The sequence below is a fragment of the Dermacentor andersoni genome, chromosome 1, assembly GCF_023375885.2.
Source record: "Dermacentor andersoni chromosome 1, qqDerAnde1_hic_scaffold, whole genome shotgun sequence".
Taxonomy (NCBI): domain Eukaryota; kingdom Metazoa; phylum Arthropoda; class Arachnida; order Ixodida; family Ixodidae; genus Dermacentor; species Dermacentor andersoni.
This window is the reverse complement of record NC_092814.1, coordinates 68,713,171-68,736,525: the sequence shown is the minus strand read 5'-3', so window position 1 is coordinate 68,736,525 and position 23,355 is coordinate 68,713,171. Positions and strand designations below refer to the sequence as shown.

General features: G+C 41.9%; 1 protein-coding gene across 3 annotated transcripts in view; it reads left to right on the top strand.

Annotated features, from left to right (window-relative positions):
• The window catches only part of peo (ubiquitin E2 variant domain-containing protein pendolino), a 45,047-nt gene extending 22,472 nt beyond the window's left edge, over positions 1 to 22,575 (top strand). For 2 of the 3 annotated variants that reach the window (XM_050191559.3, XM_055061587.2), the window contains exons 6-9: positions 5,406 to 5,494; positions 6,968 to 7,066; positions 10,853 to 11,021; positions 14,208 to 20,572. In XM_050191559.3, the coding sequence (XP_050047516.1) occupies positions 5,406 to 5,494; positions 6,968 to 7,066; positions 10,853 to 11,021; positions 14,208 to 14,309 (459 nt within the window). In that variant the 3' untranslated portion in view covers positions 14,310 to 20,572. Of the gene's footprint in view, positions 1 to 5,405; positions 5,495 to 6,967; positions 7,067 to 10,852; positions 11,022 to 14,207; positions 20,573 to 20,908 lie in introns of those variants that run through there. The other variant, XM_055061588.2, reaches the window with a different exon arrangement.
• The last annotated feature ends 780 nt before the right edge of the window (positions 22,576 to 23,355 follow it).

The window sequence follows — 23,355 nt, the reverse complement described above, 5'->3', positions numbered from 1 at the left end:
TTTCCTTGAATAATAAGCCACGGGGCGTTCGTTTCCTTCATTGGTTGTTTCAGCACAGCTCCGATGCATACATTTGAGGCATCGCAGTAAACGATGCATGGTTTGTCGGCATTGAATATTATCAGTATTAGCTCTTTGGTTAGCTGTTTCTTCATTTCATTAAAAGCCTTTTCACATTGAACATCCCATTCTCACTGAATATCCTTGCATAGCATTCTCGTAACAGGATAAACAATATTGCTAAAATGGGGAATGTACTGCCGGTAGACATTGATGGTTCGTAGAAATATTTGCAGTTCTTTCTGACATTTCAGTTCTGGAAACCACAACACTGCTTCAATGTTGCTCTTTCGGGTGTCACAGTGCCTTGAGGAGCTCTGTGCCCAAGATAGTCAATAAAATTCTGAGCAAAATGACACTTCTTGAGTTTCAGCTTAACATTTGCTATCTTTAGGGCCTCCAATAAAACTTGCAAGTGACTTGCATTCTCCGGAAATGTGTGTGTAATATCTAAAGTTGAAAAGTATCGTGAGACACCCAAGTTACCGTATTTTTCGGTCTATAAGTTGCACCTTTGTATAAGTCGCACCCCCTCAAAATGGTAGTTTAAAAAAAAAAATGTGTAAAAGTTGCATTGGTGTATAAGATGCACCTGTTAATTTGGTAAGCAATTAAAAAAAATGTACAATGACGTTTCACTTCGTGAACATGTCTCATGCGCACTAGCAATGATATGGACACTTCAGGAGCATTTCTGCTGTCGTGGTCACTGCGATGTTCCGTATGAAGTCCAAGGACGATAACATCGTCCCCGTGTGCCGTATGTGGTATGTGCGAGTGAAAGCGTGTGACGGTGAGCTGAATTGCACTCAAGGGAGGAAAACGGAAGGCAGCGCAGGAGCGAGGAGGGTGGCTTGTACTCTGGTAGCAACTGCGTAGTTTGCGCAGTGGCGTGCGCTGTCTCTTGAAAGCGATCTGTAGATGCAACAACTTCGGAGTTGGTCCACTCGCGGTCAGCCTACCGCCACTTGTGTTGCTGCTCTGTCCTTCTCGCAAGGTGCTCGGCAACTCGATCACGAGAAGAACCTGGTACCTCCATAGCACGCACACAACCCATAGCAACTGCCAGAGGAGGTCAACTCAACGTGCTTCGTGGGGCCATAGCATCCAATCTGATTTGACAGCAGTTTTTTCCAAGAAAAAGAAGTATATAAGTTGCACCGTTCTAACGAAAAATTTGGGAAAAAAAATTCGGCTTACATGTTGGAAATATGGTATACAGCACATCACCTATGCATGGCATAGACTGATAGTCTGGTAGTGTAATGGCATTAAGGTTGCGGTAATCGATGCACAAATAAGTATGGCCTTCACCTTTTTTTTTTCGTTACAATGACAGGTGCAGTGTAAGGTGCGAAAGATGGTCGTGGTACACCTCGTTTGAGAGGACAGTCAACATGTCTTGCCATGTCCGCTTTGTCGGCCTGGGAGCATAGATATGGCGGTTGGTGAAAGGGAACATTATTGGTCAGTGTAATGCGGTGTTGCTCACTCATGATGCACCTGAAGTTCATTTGGAATTTTGAAGAAAAATGTCTTCATCCTTCCGAAGAGCATCCTTCAATGCTACTTGTTGAGGCTCCTCAAGCTGTGTCATGTCAACACTTTGCAATGAAGAAACGTCAACGCTAAAGACTTGCTTTCATATATCAGAGTGGATTGGATAATATTGTTGCCTTGATATAAAGTCATGGAGTTGAGGCTCAATGAGAGGTTGAAAAAGCATGCGTTGTCCAGGCCAAGTAACAGTTGTGTTTTCATGCCTTGCAGTACATGTGCATGGACTGTCTTTCTTAATTTTCCTCTTTGGAGTTCCATTTGTACGCGACCCAATGTTTTTGTTGATGAAGTGACTTGTTGGACAGTGATGCATGAATATTTGAATAATTGCAGTTTTAGAGCTTTGAACACAGTCTCGTTGATGAAGGTAATACATGTAGTAGCTCCTGTATCTAAAGTCATGCTCACACTATTCCCTTTCACAAGGGCATCAAGGCATCAAACCGTATCAACATAGGTTTGGATCGCTCTTCTCGTTCCCTGGTTGACGGCAAGGGATGAAATGCTTTCACAGTGAGGGCATTCGTTGTGCCAGTCAAGCTGTTATCTCAGTCCAGCTGAAGCGCAGTTTCAGCACTCACTGGGGGGCACACGTGGCAGTCTCGCTGAGTCTTGTTGCTTTGCGACAGGATCACACCATGCCATTGCCCACCTTGCTAAACGGTGAATGTCGGCACGTTGCAAAGACAACTCTGCTTCTATTGCACTGGCAAGCCACTTTGCTGGTGTTGAAAATGTCTTCGCAGCAAGATGTTTCTCCATTAATGGAGGCACACTGTCAGTCAAGCCTGAAATGATGTTGCTGTCTTTCAAGTCAGCAAGGCAGCCGAATTGTGCGTTCTCTTCATAATACTGCTTGGTTGGTTGACCTCTCTTCAGGCGACAATGTATGAACTGGCAGAATGGATCCTCAAAGGGTGCAGCGAATTGTTCGAGCATGCTTTCTTTGATGTTTTCCCATGATTTGTTGGTGTCGAAAATCACGGTCAAATACCAGCAGAAGGCCTCACCTTCCAGGTGATCACTGAAGTGGGTTAACTTGTTTCGCTTCAGCCATCCTGTGGTTGTCACCATAGAGTTTCTCACTACATTATCTAGAGGGAAGTCTGGCGCTGCTGCGCTGTGGTATGCATGGGAATGCCAGTATATTGTGACTTCGGATTGGCATCGTTCTCGGAGAGACAGGACACCTTGAAGACGTGCTTGGCAAGCACCGTTCAGTCTGTCACAATGAGTCATTTTCTACTAAAACAGCACGTCAAAAGTTGTTTTGGTTTTATTATTATGCAAAAGCATGTTTTGTTTAACTATGAGAACTTGTTATTGCGTGTACGATTATATGTTACGTAAAAAGTGTCAGCGGGCCGGTAAAGTTGGAGGACAGATGACACGGTTCGCGCTCGCTTTGAAACATTTTGTCGTCTGTTCTTGCTTTTCTTCGCTTGGTCATGCATTGTAGGTGAGTAAAGATGTAATATGTGTGAATGGAAACATGTTATGAAGATTTTACTTTGAGAATGCGTTATTTGTGTAGCCATATCCACGTTTTAGACGAAGCCTCTTACAACACCAGCCAACACGAGCCTCACAGACACATATACCATCATTCCCATGACTGCACGGTGCCCCCTTAAGAAACTCCCATAGACGGTGGCGCCAGATTTCCCTCTAGGTGTTATAGTGAGAAACTTTATGGTTGTCACCTAGCTGTCAAAGAAGCGTAGCCATTTGCCCACAGGAACGTCATCTTCTGCTCCAGTGTACTTCGGAATGTTGGTCACCTTTTTTTGGATGTACTCATGGTGCTGCTGAGGTTGATCCTGTTGGCTTAATGTGACGAAAAGGCCATGGCATCAACCCGAACACTGGGATTTATTTCTTATTCGCACACGCACTTCATCATGGACTATCACCATGAACCATTATATATAGAAAATATTGACTAGATAGATACAAGCCTACAATATTATCAGTGAACTTGCCCACTCCATCCACTACAGTGGTCGCAATGTAAATACTGCAATAACTTGGGTCACGCTCCTTGAACCCCTCTGTGTACACCCTCCTCTCTTAGTTTTTCTTGCAGTCAGGCAAAATGTACACAAAGAAGAGACAAAAAGTGAAGACTGCTTGGGTAACAGGCTGATGCACAGTCTTGACAGGCTCCCTTCACTAGAGCACATTGAGGCTCGCAGCTGCAAGCTAATCGCTGTCTTAGCTATCTGGTAAATTTGCTTTCAATTACCCTTTTCAGTTAAAGCCAAATTAGGAAACAAAAATATATTCGGGCTCGTTTTCTTTCTTTTCTTTTTATAGGGAAGGCTCAACCTTACTTAAAAAGCTTGGACACCTTCCACTAAATGCAACTGTGTTACATTTGGAGAAAAGTCAGAATAAGTGATGAATTAACAGCAATCCACTGCACTTGCATGTGACGCCTTGCATTTGGTTAGGTGAAACTATTTGTAAAGTTGGTCTAGAAGTTCTCAAGGATGAAATCTGTCAAAATCTTGCAGTTCAGGTGCCACAATTGTGTGAACTTTCTCATGTAGTTTAAAATGTAACAATTTAGAGGAATGCTAGTTATGTTTTTACCAGTGTGTCGGAACGGAACGAAAACAAGAATGAAAAACTAAACAATATTTTTGACTGGAACAAAAATGTAACCAAAACATTGTTTGTTATTTTTTTCGGAGTGAAACCGAAATATTTTTGATTGATTTTGGGCTCAAGGGGAATGTCTGCAATCCGAAACAACTGTCGTCAGGCAACATCAGAATTATCGTGTATCTTAGGAGTCTGCATAAGTGCATATCTCGTGCAGGGATAGTGTGAGCGATAGCCGGTCGGGCGCTCCACTAATCTAAGCCTACTGCTTGGTGCACTAGTAGATCGGCATCATAGTAAAGCCCAGGGCTTGCACGCTGAAGAGCTTATTGTTTCGTTTTCTGTGGGTACAACATACAATGTACAAAGTATTATCGTTCATTTATGTTCGTTTAATCGGAACAGCTGTCTCGCATTTTAGCGAGTACACAATGACGTGCTGCTTCTGAGATCATGCTCAGTGCCTTGACTCAAGGCACTGAGCATGATCTCAGAATTCATAATTCGCTAGTTGAGAAAAATAAATACTATATTTTTATTGTTAACTTGCTTCGAAAATTTTTGCATGCGAACCAAAACCATTAAGAACTGTTATGCATTAATTTTTTTTTTTTTTTTTTTTTGTTGTTAAGGAGCAGAACTAGAACGGAACTTTCTTCAGTGGAGCGAAACTAAAACTAGAACGAAAAACATTTCGTTCCGACACCCTGGTTTTTACACCTTATCAACTCATGTTTCAGTGTTGCACTTTCGTGCTCTAATTAGCAGATATATGTAAACAGTATGTTTTTTAAATTGTGTTTTGAATTGTATGATACCTTACTATTGGCATAATCGCAATTTTTATTGAACTTTGTGTTGATCCATGTACAAATTACGCTTTATTGAATTTCAGTGAGTAAACATGTGTGCATTTTCACTTCAGGTGTACGGAGTTTGTTTTGCTAGAAAGCACAATACTAAAAAGAATTTTTTGTTCAGAGGAATTTTCGCACAGCAAGCTAAGTTTCATATGCCATGCTGTGTTTCACTGGTATTGATAAAGCATTCTCTAATTCAGTGGCGTGTTCCATTCTTGGTTTACATTTTGGTAATGGTTTTCTTGGTTTCTTTTGTGCTTGTTGTTAAAAGCACTGGCACGTAGTTACTTTGCCCTTTTCTCTTTCTTGTTGGTGCAGGATTTGGTGTTTGAGTCGCCCATCTTCCACCCACTGATTGACCCTATTACAGGGGAATTGGATATCAAGCGTAGCTTTCTTAAATGGAGGTATGTCAGGCTAAAAAGCATGCATGTTACTTAGGAAATCAGTAGCAGAGCTGGTCATATAGTTCTTTGGGCTTGTTTGCTCAAGAGGCGTGTCCTCAATTGAAACATCATGAAGCTGTGGTGCACTGCTCAGTTGGCTGAGACAAAGCCTCTTGGGTCTACCACTCTGAATAGTATGAGGCAGTCCTAAAGAGTATGGATGCCAGAATATTTTTTTTTTTGATGATTCTGTTTAAAAGAACAATTATGTAGAATAAAGTGTCAAGTTGTCATACATTTGCAGATTCTGTATACAATCAGTAAGTCAGTAATCACAAATTCTCATAGATAATCAGTAATTCAGCAAAGGTCAGCATCTTAAAGAAGAAAATGCAGTAAAAAATTTTGTAAAAGAAATAAGTTATGCGACTCTCTTACTCGTGTTTTGTTTAACCATTGCACAGAGAGAGTGCCCAGTGATGCTATGACTTGTTTGCACTTAGACTCTGGTGTAATAGCTCAGGTTTGAGTCCTTTCTGCTGATGTTGGAAAGAATAGCAGTTGAGGCCATGGACTGTATTATACGGCCGTTTAATTATTGAACTCTCTTTCATGTCCTGTTTAACCCTATCAGTGTCGCATTTCTCAGATATTATAACAAAAACACAATGGTTTATGTTCGGCTATGCAGAAGGGAAAAAAAGTACATGGGTAATGGCAAATGCACTCTTAGCATAGCCGTCACATTCCTATGTTTGTTTTGTATCTCCCACCTAGTTTTGTTCTGACATGCTCGCTTCTGCAATGTTAGGGTAAATATTAAGACAAAAAAAATTCTGTAAACTTACAAAAGATAGTAGAAACATGTAAGAGTGGTGGTTTTGTGCTATGGCGCGAACATTTGAATGGAGAATCGCCATGGTAGTGGTGCACAGAGTCCGGAAGCCAACCGTCCCAAATGAGGATGTGTGCTCCACGCAGTGCAGCCACGCCCACGAAAGGGTGCGTTATAACAAAAATACTGACTGAGCAAACTCATAAAGATGAGAAAATATGCTTTACAAGTATACAACTGATGGCGGAACTACCTTGGTGCTTGATAAGTTCATATTAGTGCGCACATCTGACTAGAGAGAGAGGGGAGAATGGATGGGTATGTCAGTGACATGACGAGACAGAAACACTGAAATGTACCGGTATGTCAGTGACGCTGGAAGGGTGGAGTCTACTTTTTCTTAATTGGTGGAACAGAAGCTACTAGCACTAAGCTTTGGTAAAGGCCCATTTGTTGTTGATATGCTATTCAGTCATGTCTACAACTCATTTCTTTCTTTGTGCTTAGGATAAGAAAGTGCATGTAAACAGGTGCAAGTTACCCAAAAGTAAGAGTAAGAATTTAGCTTAATTTCTTGCTGTAAGAAGGCCGCCTTTGTTCTGTAGAGAATGTTAGAACTGTTGAAAACGCTACTAATTGAACAATGGTTTGTCATGCAGGAAAAATGTGAATTTCTTATGGCAAGTTCTGCTCTGTGCACGACGTGCCTTCTACAAGATTGAGACTCAAACGCCTCTGAATCCTGAGGCGGCCACACTGTGAGTCATGTTTTCACACGGGCAGGTTTACTACTCAGGCGAAAAGGTTCAACTGGTATAACTAGGTTATTGTTCACTTATTTATATTAACCAGATAAGACTGCCAGAAACCAGAAAGAAAAAGAAAAAGTAACAGAACCGCTGTACAAGCTGGAAATTGGGCAATATAAACCTGTTTAGCTGGTTAGTTATCTTCACTCGGGTAACATGGTTCATTATATTTTCGTTAAGGGGGCACGTGGGTTCTAAATGTTTTTCTTAATTTTTGGTTCAATCTGAACTAAACTTCATGGTTTCGGGCAGGTTGTTATGCTAATTTCAAATCTATAATTAGGTTTCTGATAGCTACTCTGGTTCAGAAAGTATAAAGGTCTGAAAATAAACTTAATGGGTACTTCTTACGGGGATTTTCGCTAATTTCGTATTGCTAAACAAAAAAGGAAGTGCATGCTGCTAATGCCAAAGACTTGCTCTAGGGGGTGATACTATTTTTATTTGTTTGAAGGCATTCTAAAGGTAAGAAAGCAGACCAACATTTACTGTGAATATTTTTTCTTATTTTCACTCATTATTATCTTTGATTGTAATTTGCAAAATGATGCTAGAGTAACAGAAATAGCATCACCCCCTATATCATTTCAATATGAATACAATAATACCAAACTTGTTATTGTCTCTCAATAACATCATAGAAAAAAAAAAACCTGTAAGGCTGAGTGCAGTGCGTAAAAACATTGAATTGAAAAAAATGCAATTAAAGTTTATACAGCTGTAACTTCTAGAATGCACCTACAGCAATATTAATGACATCATTTTGTAGCCTTATTCTTCATGAAAATGGCCATACTAAATACAGGGTGCTTTTTTTTTTAAGCTACACCAAATTTTTTTAATGATTGCCTATGGCAGCACAATTCTAACTAACCCTTGATATAATTACTCATTGAGGTGGCCATTACTTCTGTGGGAAATCAAAATGTTCAATTGAATAATTAACGTAATTATACAAATTATATTTTGAAGTGATTACTTTGTGCCACATATTTCAATCTACGAATTATAGCCGCTGAGTTCGCACGGCGTATCCACTTTGAACAAATTCTCTGGGTAGCACCAGTTCAGAGATATTAATTTTCAGTGTCCATTTAAATGCATTGGTGTCCCAGTTAGTATTTTGCTTCAATGCATAAAACAGTGGTTTCTTAATGCCGCTGGACGCACTGGCTGACGATCAGATGGCATCAGTCTGCAGCTAGGCCCAGTAGAATCAATGGCGTTAGTAGAATGCCGCTTCGGACACAACAGGTGGTTCCGGCCATTTCGTTCATGTCAGCCATTCAGGCAGCGCAACGTCGTCCACGGTCTTCAGCCTCTCATTCCATTGACATTTACTTTTTTTTTTCCGTAAGCTTGACATGGCTTCTCTACGCGAGCATCTCCTGACATGCCACAATACGAAAAGACGGTGCATCAGCCGCGTGAACGCAAGCGAAAGCAGACGAAGACAACCCACGCAAAATAGCAGCAATGACAGAGGCAGCGGCGCACATGAAAAAAAAAAAAAAAAAAAAAATGGCCGCTTTGGTTGTGCCAGCCAAAGGGAGGTGTAAGACAGGGGTCTCAGCTTACGTGCGTGTGCTCCGCCCAATCAGAGGCCAGAAATCACTCTTCGGAAAAGTGGCGAGAGTGGTTGTTCTGTTTGAGGGGCACCATTATGAGCGAGTGCAAACTGTGCACAAAGAAAATGGCTTCAAAACAAGCCCAGGATGGTGGCGGTGTGCTGGCAGCTGTGGCCGCAGCGCACGGGGAAGTTTGAACAAATTTTGCCTGGTGCAGGGCGTTTTGTGGCTCCCGTGGTGTTTTGAAAGCTGATTTTTTCCTATTTACCGATCAAAATCAGCATTAATAATTTGAGGGCAGGTGCTTGAAGGCACAAACATACCTAAAATGTGTTTCTCTCGAAATAAATTTTTCGGACATTTTTTACCATTATAGAACCCGTGTCCCACCTTAAGGAGTACTGACAAGATATTTTTTTTCTTGTTCTAATTTATTTGGTAGCTGTTGACCTAGTAATAAAGGTACAGATCCTCAATTGCTCAAGAGTGAATCTAATAATTAACTTTCTATGTGCCCAGTTCAGAACACATGTCAAGGGAAGGGCGGCATTGGAAAGCATTAAAAAAACAAATTCAGAAGTTTTACGTGCCAGAACCATAATCTGATTATGAGGCACATCATAGCAGGGTACGCCAGATTAATTTTGACCACTTGAGGTTCTTCAACATTCACCTAAATCTGAGTACACAAGGGTTATTGCATTTCGCCTCCATTGAAATGTGGCTTCAGTGACTGGGATTGAACCTGTGACTTTGAGCTCAGCAGTGCAATGCGATTGCTACTGGACTACCGTGGTGGGTTTTGGAAAGCATGAAGCGGAAAGAAGACTGTTCACATCACAGAAACCTGAGGTAGTGGTCTTGGGGTACCAGACACCACTGACGCATGCATATGCACTATCACTGCTGATGAAAGCAAAGTCCATGGAATAAAGAGAGAGAGAGAGAGAGAGAGAGAGAGAGAGCCCCTTGCATTTCCCAGAGAAGCACACAGTTGAAAGGGCCAATTTGGCCATTCTTGCTGATACAGCCATTGTATGGTCTGAAACAACTGCACATGGATGACTTGATGTGCGCTTGAGTTTGTCATACCATGTGACAGCAGCCTCCTGTTTCGGTGGTGTGATTAGCCTCCTGCTTCACATCTGAAGCCATGCTGCACTTGGCCCGTGTTACTGGATTGGAGGAAAGGTGGCACGATTAATTATTGGTGGTACTCTTGAGGAATTGAGACTCCATAGTCTATTTATGGCGCCAACAGCTACCTAAAAAAGCAAATAAAATCTGGACACAAAATTAGTGTGTTAGGAAGGCAGTAATGTGACTTCATTCTTTTATGTACCAGTATTTAGTTACCTTCAATATTAAAATTTTAAGATTAACATGTTTGATTGCTTTTGTTGTCTTGAAATTATTTAGGGCATGATTGCAGAATAATTTTGCTAGAAAAGGGAGCTAAATGTTTTTATCAAGATGCACAAGAATTTCAGTTCTTAGCAGTATAAAGTACTCACAGCCCGTTCATAATATGAATACACTTATGCCTATAAATAATTGAAAAAAAAAATGTTAGAAAAAAGTTCTTAGATTTCGCTGTAGGGATGTGGATTTTATTTCATGAATAAATGAGAAATCATAGTTATAATTCAGTACTAGCTAAGTGGCTACCAAGCCACTGCGTGTCATCCAGTTGCTGGTTGGCTGCTGTTGCTGCTGTCAAAAGAGTAGAAGTTTTGTCTAGTTGTGTTATTTCATTCCAGCAGACACTTTTGTGCAAGATGATTACTGTAGTCATTCAGCTCATGTTTAGTATGCTGACTGTGACCAAAGCGAGTGCAGCACCATTGCTTGGTACTGTAAGTCTATGATGTTGCGATATCACTTGTACAGATGCTACACTTTCTTTTTTGTGGTATTTAAGGGAAAGTAGCTCTTACCTTGATGATGAATTCTAATTAGTTTGTGTGCATGTGTGGTGTAAATGTGTAGTTGCAGCTATGTTGAAGTTCTTTCAGATTGTTTAGTTGCATAAAAGCTGACCAGCCTTTGTTTTTCTTCTCATTTGGTTATCTGTTCATGAACTATGTTGTGCTTCAAACTGTGTAATTAAAACACAGAAGTCAGGCATTGGCTGCTTAGAGATATTGACAATCACAATATTGTGCAGGTACGAGCAGAACTTGGAGCAGTTCAAGCTCAAAGTTGCTGAGAGCCTGGCGAGCTGTGAGCAGCGTCTTTATGAAAGCCCTGCCACAGATGACAGCCATGCCTTACACTTTCTTCCATGGGATTCCACTGTGGAGGAACGCGTGGCTCAGCGGCACATTCTTGACAAGGTCCTGGTGCATTAGCAGATACAATCAAATCTTGTTATAATGGACACGAAAATACCTTCATTATGTCCGATATTTGTTTAAGCACCACATGTAGAATTTGGTGAAAGAAAAAAAAAATAGAAAGAAACGCAAGTGAGGTGCCCCTGACGGGCCAGCAAAGGGTCTCCTGCAGATTTTGAGGGCCCGACGGCATCTTGCCATGCCAATACAAGACATGGGAACAAGAATAGCATACATACACACATTCTACGATGCTGCAAAGGGGCAACCATAATATTGGTGTTATCACACAGGGCTGATAAGTTGGCTTGCTGACTGCAGTCTGGCCAAGCCAAGCCACAGCTGTTGCCAGACTTTTTGCACACGTAGAGGATCGTGCATGGACTCTGCTAGTATTTCCATCAGTCTAGCCCACGTGTCTGACCTTGCGCTTGATTGCTGATAAGGTATTTGAGTGCGAACATATTGACAAAGAGCTTCCCATGACGACTTGTCACTAGCCACTTAGCCAGCCACACTGCTTAAACTTCTAGGCCTAACCAACGCTGCTTCGTTGGTAGTTGGCAACCAAAGTTGCAGTTTTCTCCATAGTCGACATGGCAGTAACTTTGTTCATGGCCATCATGTCTGTGGCATTGCACGTGGGTTTCATGCTTGAAACATCATGTGGCATCTCAAATTTCATTTATTGCCTTTATATATTGGTGCTAGGGGTAGGTGGCACTGCCGCAGGAAAGTCGAAATAATTGTGCAGGTTGAAAAGAATCTGGCATATGGAAAGTTGGTGGGCGACTGTACTATACATTTTTGCTACCAGAATATATTTTTTGAGGTACCTGAAAACAAAAATTTGCTTTGCAATAATTGATACCCTATCAGGTCCTACATTTTTTATTTTGTTATAGCAGGAGAATACTCAATTGAATTAAAGCATGACCAACCAAATTTCATATTTTTAATTCTTTCAATATTAGTTGAGTAATAATAGTTAATAGTTCATTGTAAACGTGTTCATTATGTTGAGGTTCGGGTGTAGAAGTACTTTTTTGTCTTAGTACTTTGTTCAATTGACACCATCTATAGCAACCTTGAACTTGTCAGTATGAAGAACACGTTGTTACGTGCAGTGTACGGGAGTGAATGGAAATATAACAGAATGCATAGCACTATATTTTCATGTAGATATGTTTGGTAGAGTACATTTTATGATAGTCTCCCGTGTTCTTTTCCTACGTTGAATTGTTAACAATGCCACATGAAAACTTTATAAGGAGGACATTGCGTGATATATAGTAGTTTAAAATTTACCCAAATCTGACATATACTTAGTTATTATAGCTGAACCTCGTACAGAACCTGGTAAAAAGAAAAGAAAAAAAAAAGCTGTAAAGAAAGCTCGATGTAAAGCTGCAGCAGAAAAAGATTAGCACAAGTGACTGATGACCAGAGCAGTGGAATTGCGGCACGCGGCGCTCTTGTTCCTGTGCATGCTGGTATCTAAAGTGCCACATGATTCATGTTTCAAAGAGGGGGTGCCTTGCACTCTCGTATTCTGCATTCTAGGGGACAACAGCGTCGCATGCTGCAATTTATCTGCTCGGGTCATCGGTCACCTGTGCTAATCTTTTTCTGCTGCAGCTGTACATTGAAATTCAGTTTAACACAAAGTAACTCAGGCACTGCATGTTTAATTCTGCACACCAAGATGGTGCCTCAATATTAAAAGTGCTGATACAAATGAGGTTTGAAACATGTTGCATTCACACTAAACACTCTTCTGCTTGAACTTCTGCAAAATGTGTCAATATATGCGTAGTGTGTTGGAGAAGTGAATTGAAGTAGACATGTAGGTATTTGCTGCTGGCAACAGTACATAGTCTTCATGCGAAGATGGTCTTTTCGTTGTGTTTGAGAGTAATGATTTGGTCCAGTGCCACAACTGGTTTTGAGAGCACAGGTGTGGAGTCCACATTTATGGATGCTTTTATAGTGTTGCACTGAATGAGCTCTAGAGGGCTTAGAACAGCAAGGCATGTTGTATGGAGCCTCGCAGCTTCTCTTGATAATTATGGCATTCAAAAGGCTTTTACAGTGAAGCTGTTAAGGGGGGTTCCACAACTGTTTTCATGTAGCAAAGACCAGTGTGTGACAGCGTGGTTGATACCAAATGTCAGTACTGTGCAACTTGTGTCAGAGACCCGAATTCGCCTCGCAACATAATATTTAAAAAATAAAGGTTACCTTTTGCATAGCTTCTCATTCAGATAGACAAATTATATGTGCCGTTTTTTTTTCACCAGTAATCCGTAATTTTTTTTTCTCATGTCACATTATTCTGGCTCCATGTTGGAGGTCAGCTGTGAGATAGTAAGGCTGCGATGGTGAAAGCTGGCACTGTGGTGCTTTAATGCTGCCTGCATGGGGGCCATCATTAAGAACAGCCAGCCAGCCATGACTGAGCTCAAATGCAGCATCAGTGTTCGAGTTAGGCTGTGAGGCAACGAACAGACTCTCAGTACTCCCAGAAGGTTTTTTTATACCTACGAGGTCTGTTTTCCTTGTGTGTTGCGGGGGGTGAGTGGCTTTCTAATAATTAACCTACACTTTATTGGTACTTCTTTGAGGTACCTATAATCACGAGGCAACATTATGCATAGTGCTACCATATTGTGATGCCACCAGGATTATATCTTGACCGACCATACTAGTGAATGGCTGTGGTTTTATGTTCACAAAAAAAGATTGTGTATAAGAGGAGTCCTCTGGACTGTGCATGACTTAATCAATTTGAAGACAATTGAATATATTTAGGAACTAGAAGAAAACTTAATCTGGTCCTAGTTCTGTTTACATGAAGGGCCCTTTTTCAGTCATCTCGTAGTGATCATGAGTACCAGGATCACACTTAACATTGCTGCTGCCTGCTGTTATAGCCAAGTTTATTGGTCAACATTATCTCATGAGCAGCCTCGGCATGAGTGGACGTTCTGAAGCATGGTGCCCTATAAGTTTGCAATATCCTTATGATGCTGAGTGTTGGCCACATTCAGTTAAGAAGACTGTTATTCGCAACATTTAAGATTGCAGAAGCCTCTCTTTGTTTAAAAAAGAAGAGGGCATACAGGAGCCATTTGTGCAAAGAGCCTTTGCTTGACAGTGAGTTGTTTGATGTTTTTGGTGACACAGGTTGAAACTGCTGAAGAAACAGTGGAGGACTCGCCTAGTAGTGTTGGCTTAACCTGGGTCAAGCGTGGCTGCATGCAGGTGTTTTCCAAGACTGCATCCTGACACCCACCGAAGTGATTTACCGTGCTGATTTTGTTGAACTGCCCGTTTGCTGTTGATGTTTGATTTACACTGAAAAGCACTTGTTGTATAATTATGAGGTCTTTGTTAGGAAATTTCTGGGTACAGGTGCAATGATTCTTCATTTAATTGAAGTTCAGGGCAACCACAATGTACTGATGTAAATGTTGGGGCAAAGCACGCAGGTGAAACGGTGGCAGAGCTGCATTATTTCATTTTAAGTTTTTTTTTTTTTTTTGCAATATGTATGTGAGGGAGCCACTGCCTGTGGTTCAAGTTTGTGCACTTGACGTATGACCACGAGCAGTTCAGTACTCCATGCTTAAAAATTGTTTGAAAAGGTAGACCCTAGATAAATGATTGAATATAAATTATTACAATTTATTTAAGCTGCATGTTTGATGAATTTGCCTGGCATTGAAATTGCACACAAAATTTGTTATATTTCACGGGAGCAAATGTTATGACATTCAGCTGTATTATGGTAAACTTACATTGGTTGCAACTATACCACTGCACCTGCAAGATGTAATTAAGGATCAAGTTTGATGGTCAGTTCGTGCATTTAACTTTCATGCAATTGTGCTCACCACTACAACTAAAGTTGTGCCGCGCAGCTGTGGTACACATGTTATGGTACTTCAGTATAGTTACTGCAGAATATTTGCCGGAATTCCAGAAGAATATGCTAACACAATGAAGATATTGGCAGATGACCAAAGGTATTGGCTGTGCAGATGTTATTATCCAGAAAAAGCCGTCTGCCATTAGGACATGAAAGGGTGTGCAGTTTGGTATGACTATATTGTGATATTTTGGGCCAGTTAATGCATAATGCCATTGTAATACCTGGAAATATGATTGTGAGTGCAAAGCTGCTTCTTGTCCTGTCATGGCTTGCAAGATTTTTCATTTTCAACAAACCAGTTTGTCAAATATGTAGGTACATCCTGTCAATGGCGTAGCCAGAAATTTATTTCAGGAGGAGGGGGGGGGTTCCCACTGATATGGCTCCTTCACCTCGTCTCTCTCTCTCTCTATGTATGTGTGTGTGTGTGTGTGTGCGAGCGCGCGCGCGCGCATGTGTGTGTGAAGGTTGTACACCACTCAAAGACACACTTCCTGGACAAGAATGCTTTAACAACGAGGATGCACATTTTGCAGCCACTTCGTATCAAATTATGCTATCATCCTTATGCGATCTTTACAAATTAAGGTATTTAAAAAAATTTTGTTTGTTTATGAATTGATGCATTTGTATAATGTATGTCAATGACCTAGCTGGTACATGACTTGGAAAAACGAACAGCACTAAAAACGGGGCCATACAAAAACAAGACAGCATACTATCGTGTGTCTTCTCGTTTGCAGGCTAGACTTGTTGCAGCCCAGGTAACAGTGGAGATACCTTTGTTTTCCAGCCAGACCTTCTAGTGAGTTGTAAGGCCACGGCTACGTACAGGAGAGGGTGGGCACTATTTTGCAAGCTTCCTATCAATCAATCGCACTTTTGACATTGTGGGCATGCTATATTATTCTAGATTTAAAAATAAAGGAACGAAGCTTTGCGCTAGAACTTTGATAGTATCATATGATGCAAGTTTCACTCACTTTTGGTGACCTGCTGTCTGACTTGTTTGAAGAGATGCTTGGAAGTAACTTGTGATCATGGTATTGTAGTGATCACGCGATGCATATTGCTATTTGATCAGACTCGGGAACTGATGAGGCAGACAGTCTGAAGCAGGGCTGCTTCCTGTTTAGAAGCCTTTGTGAAAATTATGGCATCCGTTGTTCGCAGTAAAATACGGGCAGCATCTGCGAAAGTGTCTCCTGACACCCGGCCGACACATTTAGTTAGGATGGGCTCTCCGCAGCAAGCAGCACGTGGTAGGTGAGCCTGAGCTAGGCAGCTGGCCATTGCTGTCTGGTGTTGAGCCATCGAGCAGTGACAAGGCCCTCTCCCTATGTCCATAATTAGTATCTGCCAACTTTGTTTTTGACACCTTTTATGTGAGTCCCCCCTCTCCCTCTCATCGTATCCATCACCCCACTCCCCTTCTTAAAATTCTTTTCCTTTAGTCACTGTCATACTCTTCAGCCTTCACCAGGTTGTTGATCGGTGTGGCGGCTGCTAACATTCCTATGTTTCTGTTTCTGTGTGGCCTTCGGGGCCATTCTTTTACCTGGCCTCCCACCTGTTTGTCATGGTGGTTTCTTAGCTTCCCTGGCCCAGCACCCCCGTCCTTGATATATCTTGCCTTGCTCAAATCAGCATTTCTTTAAAGCGAAGCTTTCTTCTTTTTAAAGTTTGCTTGTCCGGGGTGGTTCAGAGTGTGTATATACATGGAAGAAGTGTGGCAGAGAGGACAGAAGGTGCGAGAAACTCGTTTGGACCTTTGCACCGCGTTGAATATGCACAATGCCCTCTGGAGCTCCCTGAGCATTGATCGCCCCACTAACCTCTTAACAGCTGTAACTATCTGTGACCCCACACAACACCACTGCAGAAATTACAGCGCTTACCTTTATACTATACCTATGTCCAGAGGGAAGCCAGATAGTATGGTAGAGATGAGGGGGCAGAGTAGGCAGAGAATTAGAAGAACTGGTGGCAGTCGCAAAACGAGTGATCAACAGCCTTGCCACTCCTCGCTCACAGTTCCCACACAAGGGGAGGGGGGAGAGGAGATAGAGAAAAGGTGACGTGAGAGGCAAGGGAACACTACTACTACAGAAACGACAGCACTTGCGGGGAAAGTACTGCGACTTGAGATAGAGAGAGAAAGAGAAGTGGTTCGATGTGAAAAGGAAAGGTTCGTGCTATCTTCTGCAGCCCTTGAGGGGGCACGGCTCAGCACCACATGACAACGCCCTCCTCCCCCTTCGGACTTTCCCTTTCATCCATGTCGCTCTTGCGGAGCCCACCTCCTGAAACTCTCTGTTCCGTAGGAAAGGGGGTGAGAGGTTTTCGTCAAAAAATTTCATGGGGGGGGGGGTTGACCCCCTCCCCTGGCTATGCCAATGCATCCTGTTGCAAACGTGTGAAGGACACTTTTCCTGTTGCCCCAGAGCTTATCATCTCTTGCACAATAAAAGTGAAATCGCTAGACATTGTTGACAGTGAGATCAAGGCCTGTCTTCCTACCAGCGAGCACAGGTGAGCAGAGCACTGATGCATGAGGGCTGGCATGCTCATGTGATGGGAGCAATGACCTTAACATCATGGCGATAGACTGCACAAATACTTTTTTAAATTTTTTTTTGCACATGTGGAGAAAGATTGGTCTGATCTTCTTACATGTTTAAACTGGTATCACTCTATGTTAATATTGCACATACCTACATATTACAGTAGTGGACAATAAGATATATATATATACCTACAAACCTGCCAACTCTCCCAAATTTTTGTAATGTTTACGAATTGGGCCTTTTTCTGTGATTTTGGGAATGTTGCGTCAAGTTGTATGAAAAAAAAAAGAAGCTTTTAAAGGTGTTGAAGAATTAGGTGCCGTGAGATTGGAAAAGATGCCTACAAGGAAGAAATTGCGATGGTACCGTGCTATCTTATTGTGGCAGCACAAGACAACATATGACAAAGGGGTACTAGCTTCTAGCAAGCTTATTCGGACAGTTTCCTAATGTATGCAATATTGGTAAGAGCAAAGTCATTGAAAGACTAGAAATTATGTGTGGCTTGTCATCTGTGCTGTCCCAAGTTTGTTTCTGCTTGTGTGCTGTGTCTAAAGGTGAATGAACCATCATTAATAAAGTGTGTACGTATCCCATAAAAGATGTGCATTCAGGGCAAAATTCAATAAAAACATGTGCGTCTGTGCCCCCTCCCCCCCCCACCTTCCACACACATGCACAGCTTGTCATGGCCACAAAATATTTATGAATGTTTAATGTTTTTCAAGTTGGCAGGTATGTACCTATGTTATTAAGCTAGCATTTGCTTTTTTTTTATATTGTCAAGCAGGATGTACACTGTTGCAGCCAGAGGGACGTGTAGATGGAAAAATGTTTGTGTATTGCTCGTGTCATATAGATTCACTTTCCACTTTGTTTCCACTTTGTTAATTTCATGGTGCTCACTGTTGCCTGCATTTGTGAGTTTTTGTGTGTGTGTGCGTTTCTTTTTTCTTTTTCTTTGTTCCTCGTCATATATATTAAACCTGCAATAGCATGCCAAGCCTTTCGCTTGGTTAACTTCTCCCTTTCATCTTTATGCGTTCTCTCGCTAGCATGCTCATATTTTCGGACATGCTGGTTGATGTAGCTGGTTCTCTTAGGATACGTTCTTGGAATATGCAAGTCACGTGTATGGTAGGTAGGCTGTGCAGTGCAAATAACGTGGAGGAGAGTGTTCAAGAGGCTATCGTGCAAGGCTAGGGGTCTGGCATAACGCAATGGCGACTTTCTGAGTACTTTAGCTCGGAAGACCCAAAATGCAAAATATATCTTCTTGTACACTACTGTACGTGCCTGTCACACAACACACATGGTACAAACTTGGCCAAATGAGTCTCCAAATAAGCACCGTTTGAGATCGTGCTCTAATGCAACAAGATCACTGCCTTTTTGGTGGACAGTTTTTTGATGCTCTGAAATGAGTTGTGCTCGCCTCAGACACTTGCCTCTGTGCTGGATACTGGTAGGTAGTATATTGCTAAACAGTCAATGTGGTATGTTGGATTAGGTGTAGCAGGTTTATTTCGTTTCCTTCTGAGTAAAAACAGCGACTATATATTGCTCATGTGTGCTCTAACAAGGATTATTATTATTATTATTATTATTATTATTATTATTATTATTATTATATGCCTTATGAAGGTTGCTGCACCAGGCATCTAAGATGATAAATGTGCCTGCCTTCTTTTTATACTGAAAGCAGATACATTTGTCATAACTCTTTTTTTCCTTTTTTTAAGGAATTGGAGCGCTGCAGAGGTAGTTTGAGATCTACAGTCTAGGTTTTGACTTGAAATCGCCACTGAGTTGCATGTCTCTTATTCCATTGTTTTTTTTTTACTATTTAAAGAAAAATGAGAACCGTAGTCGAGGGGTACAGATGCATGATGGCAGGCCCTCGTAAGTGCCAGTGCATATAAAAATGTAGGTTCGCCTTTAACTTTGTTCTGGAGGCACCTTTTGGTGCATAGAGACGAGGTTAATTTCGAATGCCATTTTAAATGCAAATCATGATAGAAACATGTCTTAGTGTTGGTTATAATGTGCTACATACATATTTTTCTGCATTAGTAATCGTACATCCACAAATTGTCAACCTACGCTCACTCTGGCTGTCTGTTGAAGAGTGTGGAATGGCATGTTTCATATAGTCCAGTACACATTCGTGTTGTTCACTATAGTAGACTAAAAGCTGCAAGGTCCAAGTGCTGTGACTTTTAAGAATTGCTGCGTAACTTTGATAAGTGGTCCATGAATAAGCATTTTTTCATGACTTTGTATAGGCTCTTGTTTTGTTTGTTGTTTTTAGTGATGGCCGCCACATCTGTTGTGTTTGATGCAGTCTCTGCCACCTGCAAATTGCTGGTGCCTTTTAAAGATGCAAGACCAGACAATTGCATGATTACTGTATAATATATACCTGCTGAATCATCTGCATTTCTCTGTTAGCATGTCTGGCTAGTTGTTAACAGCATTTTGCTGTTAGGTGAGCACTCAAGCTGTGACATGACACTCTTTTTAGCAGGTGTTTTGCTCCAGTACAAGTGTGCCATTTTACTTGCCCTTGTCGCTGGTGTCCCAACCACTTGTGTTGGAAAAGTTAACCAGTTTCACAACCCAGTATGGTGGATCAGCAGCTGTAGTGTTCTGCTGCTGAGCACAAGGTTGCTTGTCAGATTCTCTGTCACAGCACCCACATTTCATTTCGCCCACAAAACACCTGTGGACTATGCTTTGGGTGCACATTGAAGAACTCCAGGGAGTCAAAATAAATCCAGAGCCCTCCACTATGGTGGGTCTCACTCTCATAGCTTTTGTGCTGTCTTGGTTGCTGAACCCCATAATTAAAGAAAAATCAGTTCTGCTACTTACACGTCCACTACTTTGTGCACAGCTGTGCAGAACTGAAGCCATTCTTGAAATTCTTTCAGTTTAGCGGTATGTGCACTGTCATCCTGCAGAGAGTGCGTGAACTGGCATAATTCTGGGTTTGACTGCTTCTGTATCTTCAAATTTGCGTATGATAAAAATTTAATTTACAGTTTGAATGTGGAAATTTCTTCATGCTCATTTAGTGCAATTGTTAGAACAAGTGCGACATCTGAGAAAGCACATTTTACATTATAAGGAGATACATTGACACTAGATTCAGCTAGACAAAGTTTGTCCAAAACATTTTCTTACATCACTGTAGGGATGCGTAGTCAAAACACAGACTACATATTGGCAGTGATGCTCCAGTGCAGTAGATTGCTAGGCCCTATATCAAAGCTTTGCACTTATTATTGGCTGTATCTCTCATACTTTTTTTCGCTACAGTAAAACCTTGTTATAAGGAAATTGAAGGTGGTGCCAACATTATATCCATTACTTTGTTACAACAGATGTCTACCTTCACAGCTGACATTGCCTGCAAGGGCAGCAGGGGTGCATATTTTGAATTCTGCCAATGCTACCATGCAAGAAAGTGAAAGGAGCAGGGAAGGAGGAAAGGAGGCGACCGCCGCCAAGAGGCTTCGAGTACTATCAGCGTGCATGTGGTGATGTGACCAGGCTGCCACCGGCCATATCACTGGTGCTTCCCTGGGTGAGGTGGTGTCAGGGACGAGTGCATGTTTACAGCTTTTCCAGTGAAGTTCACGTTCACTTCTTTCAGCATGGTGTGCACTGCCCTTTGCTTTAGGAGCAGGGGAAGCAGTTTTTACAGTATGCTTCAGAAAGGGTGTCTCTTCCTTTTTTCGTGCTTTATTTACACGAAGGAATTGACGTTTACTTTGTGGTTTAGTCCTACGAGATCATTTAGCATGTGAAAATAAACATACAAGTAAACAGAGACCTCGGGAAAGCACCGAAGATTATAATAAGGCTGGCGGCACAGGATCTCCAGGGAACCCAAGGGGAAGTGGGGGGGATCAAAGCTGGGGCTAGGGTGGTCCATAGATTAGGGCTCCCAAGGCCAGAGCATGTCGGTGGTGTTTGCCTACAAGATTGCTTTCCACAATAGTGGACAGGGGCTTATATACCCCTGGCACGTGGAGGCCTTGATGTGCCCCCAACTCATGGACTACTCCAAGTTCCAGCTTTGGTGTCCTCATGGCCTCCATGGTGTCCTGAGATGCCCCCAATGTATACTAAATAATGACGCATTGTTTGCACTTAGTACTTGCACAAAATCTCATTTCCATTGTTGCCTGGCAGAAGAGACTGTGGTTTGCGCTGGCAGCTCAATTTGCATGCCCAGGAAGAACTACAAATGAAGGGAGAGGCGAGACCTTTTGGAGCGTCCTCTAGAGAACTGCTCCCAGGGGGAACAACTTTGTAATGGGGAGTGCATGCACTGGTGAGGAGAGCCCACCAACAATAATCATGTGACCCTGTGCATGCCAAGAGCAAGTGAAAGGCCCTTGACAGTGCTCGGCTCCTTTCCTCCTCGCCCTCTAATTTTGCTCTCATGTGGGATAGTATTGGCTGAACTCAGAATACATGATAGGGGCAGCAGTGAGCTGCCACTAGGTAAGCAGAAGCTGATTCAAAAGTCTGCAGTGCATCACAGAAGTACCACGAGATATTTTCTACTGCATCTTCATAGGTGACACGACTGCTTTCTCAAATACAACAGCCCATGTTAAACCATTTTTGGCATTGTGCGTGCAGAGTTAGTGGTGCAACACGTCATACAGCATGTCGGGAGCATGTTGATGGGCCTCTGTTAGGCTCTGATTTCGTATAATGCTTGTCATTGCTGGCAGATTCACGAAAAGCCGATATGCCGAGCTATCATTGAGAGCACTAGGGCAGCAAGGGCTGTATTATGCAAGGATTCTTTTCCTATGGTTCTATTCATATTGTATCTCACGTCGGAGCAAGTGGCTGATACTGGCAATAGCGAAGATCTGGCCTCATGCCAGCCAATGATGAAAGGCAACAAAAATTGAAAATAAAAAGTGTCCTTACACAATACTGCCCCTGCGGTTGTATTTTTGTAACAATTCATTTCATTTCCTGTTACCGTATATTGCGTCGAGTGGCCAATAAATAGTTTTAAAATATAGTCCCAGGATGTGAAAAAAAAATTCTTCACTGTGCCTGTGTAGCAGTTTATCGCCGCTGCGGTTGGACCACAGACCATATAGGTTAGACGATGCAACATCTACCGAAGCACCTTGCCTCCATGTGCCACACACTGCATTGTTTGCGTTTCATTCCTGTATAATAGTGCATCACTCTCAACCAAAAGACAAAAAGTTCTGCATACACAGAGCTACAGAGTGAAGTAGTCGGCAATGTTGGCAGAGTGCAGTCGTGAGGCCAGTTATCCAGGTAGCTGGCAATTCGTGGAAGTATTAGATGCTGTGTTAAAAGGATATTAAATGCACGAGTCCCTGTGGGAATACAAGGGGGAATTGTGATTACTTCATTATGTACATTAATTTCTTATAAGCCATTTTATTATGACAAGGTACAAACATATTTGTGGCATATCATGTGGGAATGCTACATTATGATGGCATGTTAAGTTCTTTTCCCACTTGCAATTTCCAGCATGCATTAATATTTTCCTCACATGGGTTGGACATCGCAAACAAAGAGGTCTAGTGCATAGATCACCCAGTGTGTAGAGAGTACTTTAATAGGACAGGGGTCATAAGTAACGAAGTATAAATGGGCGACCTTCTACTGGTTGCATTTTTCAGCTTAGGAAAGCAGGTGACTTGCAGTGTTCTAGCTACCACTGTTATTCCTGTTATTGATTGTAATTTGTATTTCTGCTTAAGTTCTGCATGCTTGGTGTCTCATTTTCATGAACTTTTACATGCTTTTTCAGTTTTAA